Below are 4,523 nucleotides of genomic sequence, written 5' to 3'. Positions count from 1 at the left end.
GGCTGTGGTGGAGGGACCTGCAGTCTGAGGATGAGCTCCTCCTGCCCCATGGGACTTCTGTTGATTCAATGCACTGCATGGGATGAGTTTGAGTGAAAACCTTTATTGGTCAAAGCATTTTCTCAGGCAAGGCATCCTTTGGGGTCTCAGCCAGGCGCAGGAGCGCTGCGAGCGGCACCGACATTGGCAAGTTGTTTGTTGTCATATCCTTGTGCCACACAAAGTGAGGTGCTGGGCAAGAAGGGCCTGTGCCAGGAGAGTGTCTGCTGCGCTGGTCCCTCCACTCAGTCTCTCGTGGCTGTGTCCTTCAGAAGAGCAGGACACTGCGAATACTGAAAATGGAAAGGAAGGGAGTAGTTACAGGTGCTGTGGTTCAGGAGCAGGCAGTGGAGCAGGCAGGTGTGCCTGAGGACCGGCCAGCTTCTTTCTCATCTGGCTCTTCCTATCACAGCTGTGTGAGACATGCAGCAATGGGGCAGCCTTCAAAACCCTGCTGAAGGGAACCCCTGAGGAGCTAAGGCACCTTGTTTCTCCCCAAAGCCCTTGTGCTGTCACTGTAAGATACATTCTTCCTTCCTTTTGCTTTTATGCTGTTGTCACCAAGGATGCCCCTAACTCCTTGTGTTCTATCACGTGTGGAGTGCTTTCAGTTACATGAGATGGGGTTTCTGAGGGCCTGTGCTGGCTCCAATGCAGCACAGGGGCCACAGGATCTCTGCTGAGCTGAACTGTGAACAGGAGTGTTCCCTGTGCTGAGCATGGGCTCTTCGCTCCAGGTGGATTCTCCCGACAGATGGCTCTGGTCCCCGCTTCCTCAAAAGGCTCAAATGCTTTTTGAGAAGGCAGCGTTGCATAATCTCTCTGCCTGCCAGAGTGTTTGGGCTGTTTGAATTTTAGGTGGAGGTGGCATCTGCTGTACCCCTCTCCTGATAGTCAGGGTCTCACCTTTTTCCGGCACGTAACAACTCAAATCCTTCATTTACTTTAGCAATCGGCAGCGTGTGCGTGATCAGTAAGTCTGAGTTGAATTTCTTCTCCAAATAGCTGGAAACTAATTTGGGCATAGAATCTCTCATTTTCCAACCTAGAAATGGGAGAAATCACCCACAGTGAATAATCAGAGAAATGTTGTTTTGGTAAGGTAATGTTTGTAGAGTTTGCTGGTGCCAACATTGTAGCAGCTCTCCTCTGAGCGGAGTATTAGAGCTGACCAGGGGTTTGTTCCCTCTGCCAGGCTGTGCTGACCTGTAAAATAAAGTTGAGGCTGTGCCCTTGTAAAGTGTGGTAGCTACTTCTTGGAATGCATCAAAAGTAATGAGGCTAAAAATGTGAGAGGGTCCCTTGTTTGGGCTGGGAGTATAGCTGGAGGGCATGAAAAGATCTTTGAGGTGCACCTGCCCCTCCTCTGGCAAAAAGACTGAAGCACTTACATTGTAGTGAAATGCAAGGTGAGATCAGTTGCTCGGGCCTGAGGGGAGTGTGTATGAGAGTGGCTACCCCTGAAAGGTCAGGTAGAGGTTATGTGTGTGATGGAGGGACAGGGGTGAGAGAAAGCAAGAGAGTGGGAGAGGGAAGAAAAGTCTTATACTGGAAGGAGAGAGCAAAGTACAACAGGAAGGTGTTAGAGAGACTACAAGGAGTTTCCTTCATGTGACACATTTACGATCTTCCTACACATACTGCAGGGTCAGGACTGAGTGACCGGTACGGTTCCACTATCTTGTGATCTTTCCTCTCCTTGGGAGGAGGAGAGTGATTTTGTCCTTGTTTTAGTCTCCAGTTAGCATAGACAGTTCTGTCTGTTGAACTGTATGAAACAGCTGCAGGTTTATTAGCACATTTCATGCCTATATATACAGTGGAAATGCACCACTCCCTTTTTTTTTCTGGAAAGCCCTCTCAAAGAGGGTTTCTGGGACACTGCCAAGCTTGAAATATTCTTGGTGACCAAGTGGTTAGTGAATAATTAGTGTGAGGAAAAGTGTCTTTTATCCTACAGCTGAGGACTTTGCTCAGATGGCAAAACTAATTTTCAAGGGGAGACTTATTTACATGCACTGAAGTGTACCTTTTCCACAGACACACTAGTGGCAAGCGACATGGAGAAAGCTGAGGTACTCAACAATTTTTTTGCATCAGTTTTCAGTGGTAATCTCCCTTCGCACATCTCTTGAGTGGGAAGGGACTGTGGGAGTGAAGTCCCTCTCATCAGAAGTGAAGATCAGGTTCAAGACCACCTCAGGAACCTGAACATACCTAAGTCCATAGGACCTGACAAGATGTCTCCTACAGTCCTGAGAGAACTGGCTGATGTTGCCGTGCCACTCTCCATCACATTTGAAAAATGGTGGCAGTCAGGCAAAGCCCCTAGTGACTGGAGAAAGGGAAACGTGACACCTGTTTTTTAAAAGGGTGAAAGAAGGACACTGGCAACTACTGACCAGTAAACCTCATGCCCATGCCTGGTAACTTCACGGAACAGATCCTCCTCTAAGATATGTTGGAACATATGGAAGACAGAGAGGTGACATGGTGCACCAAGGGAAAATCATGTGTGACTAACCTAGCAGCCTTCTACGATGGAGTGAGTGTATCAGTGGACAAGGGGAGAGCTATAGATGTCATCCACATGGACTTCTGTAAGGCCTTTGATACAGTCCCCCATGACCTTTTTACTGCTAATTTGGAGGGATACAGCTTTGATGGGTGGACAAGTGGATAAGGAATTGGCCAGGAAAATTATCAAAGGTCTGACACCTCTCCAGTGAAGAAAGGCTGAGAGAGTTGGGGTTGTTCAGCATGTGGACAATGCTCTGGGGAGACCTTACAGTGGCCTTTCAATACTTAAAGGGGGCTTATAAGAAAGATGGAGAGAGACTTTTTAAAAAGGCCTGTAGTGACAGGACAAGAGGTCACATTTATAAACTGAAATAGGGTACATTTGGACTGGTCACAAGGAGGAGTTTTTTTTCAATGAGGGTGGTGAGACACTGGAGCAAGCTGCCCAGAGAGGTTGTGTATGTGCCATCATTGGAAGTATTCAAGGTCAGGTTGGACAAGGCTTTGAGCAACGTATTCAAGTGCAAGATGTCCCACCGCACAGCAGAAGGGTTTGACTGGATGATCTTCAAAGTTCCCTTCCAACTCAAACTATTCTGTGATTCTATGATTTGGAAAGTACCATGAAAGGAGAAGGCTGAAAAGCCTATCTAGAATGTTTTCCTAAGTTTCATACCTCCAAGCACAGTTCCTTTCCATGTACGCCCACACAGCAGAAGCACAGGATCGATGGGAATCACCGAACCAGAAACTGCTACCCCAACCATCACACAGACGCCAGTGCTCATATTGCAGGAAGCCAGGGCAGCAATCTGATGGGACAGACAGGCGAATTGGAGAACGTTCTAATGAGTTTGTCAGAAAAGCATTCCTTCTGCGTGGTCATCTCCCCTCCCTGGTAATCTGGAAACACCTACTGCCTTGTGCAGCAGGCATGGAGAGCTCAGTGCCTGTTTTGAGACTTGTATGTCATTTTCTGCCACAGCCCATAGACTGCCTTTCTGAGCAAAGATGTGCCCAGCAGTGCAGGCAGCAGGAGCTTCCTAACAGGGTGAATTTTGCCCTGATGGGGGAGGCTGTGAAAGAGCTGGGAGGGAGGACATGTGCTGAAATGCCACCTTACCATGGTATCTGCTTGCCCGATGACCTCAAAGGAGTAGTCCACACCATGGCCGGTCATCTCAGTGAGCACCTCCTGGATGGGCTTCTTGAAGTCTCGAGGATTGATGCAGTCAGTGGCTCCCAGCTCCTTGGCCTTGGCAAACTTGTCCTTGTTGATGTCAACGGCAATGATGCGGGAAGCTCCGGCCGCCTTGCAGCCCATCACAACAGAGAGGCCAACTCCTCCAAGGCCAAAGACAGCACAGGTGGAGCCTGGTTTTACCTGTACAACATGGGGCCCTGTGAGTCTCCAGTGTGAAGAGGAGGTTTCTGTTGTGCAGGGTTGGTGAGGATGCGAGGGTGGCCATGGGGTGCTTGTGCTCGACATGCCTGAATACCAACCTTGGCAGTGTTGATGGCAGCCCCATAGCCTGTGGAAAACCCACAGCCGAGCAAACAGACTTTGTCCAGAGGTGCAGCAGCATCTATCTTGGCAACGACGTACTCTGGGATCACAGTGTATTCTGCAAAGGTGCTGACCCACAGGAAATGGTGGATCTGTTTCCCTTTGCAAGTGAAGCGGCTGGTCTTGTCAGGCAGCAAGTTTTGTGATTCAGAGAAGCTGTTGGGAGGCACAAGCATTTGTTTTGCACCAAATAAAGCACCCGTAGGGGTGTCAGACTTGCTGAGAGACAGCCAGCCCCATGTAGGTGTAGGGCAGGGTGAAGCAAACTCACTGGGACTTCAGGCAGTAGTTGGATTCGGGATTCAGGCAGAAGCTGCATTCCCCACAGTGAGGCAGGGGAATGGGGATGACTTTGTCTCCTGCAAAAAAGCAGATCCTGGTTAGGTGCCTCTCACTC

At 49.2% G+C, this 4,523-nt stretch overlaps 1 protein-coding gene across 1 annotated transcript in view; it reads right to left on the bottom strand.

Moving 5' to 3' along the window:
* Window positions 1-244: 244 nt before the first annotated feature.
* The window catches only part of LOC113479683 (alcohol dehydrogenase 1-like), a 5,810-nt gene continuing 1,531 nt past the window's right edge, over window positions 245-4,523 (bottom strand). The window contains exons 3-8 of the mRNA XM_026847938.1: window positions 4,398-4,488; window positions 4,063-4,282; window positions 3,683-3,943; window positions 3,236-3,371; window positions 946-1,084; window positions 245-332 (exon numbers count right to left, since the gene is read on the bottom strand). Coding sequence (XP_026703739.1) covers window positions 308-332; window positions 946-1,084; window positions 3,236-3,371; window positions 3,683-3,943; window positions 4,063-4,282; window positions 4,398-4,488 — 872 coding nt within the window. The 3' untranslated portion in view covers window positions 245-307. The remainder of the gene's footprint in view (window positions 333-945; window positions 1,085-3,235; window positions 3,372-3,682; window positions 3,944-4,062; window positions 4,283-4,397; window positions 4,489-4,523) is intronic.

This window comes from Athene cunicularia, assembly GCF_003259725.1.
Source record: "Athene cunicularia isolate RWA chromosome 4 unlocalized genomic scaffold, athCun1 chr4_part2, whole genome shotgun sequence".
NCBI classification, from domain to species: Eukaryota; Metazoa; Chordata; class Aves; order Strigiformes; family Strigidae; genus Athene; species Athene cunicularia.
The sequence above is the reverse complement of the archived record's forward strand: the minus strand, read 5'-3'. Positions and strand labels throughout refer to the sequence as shown.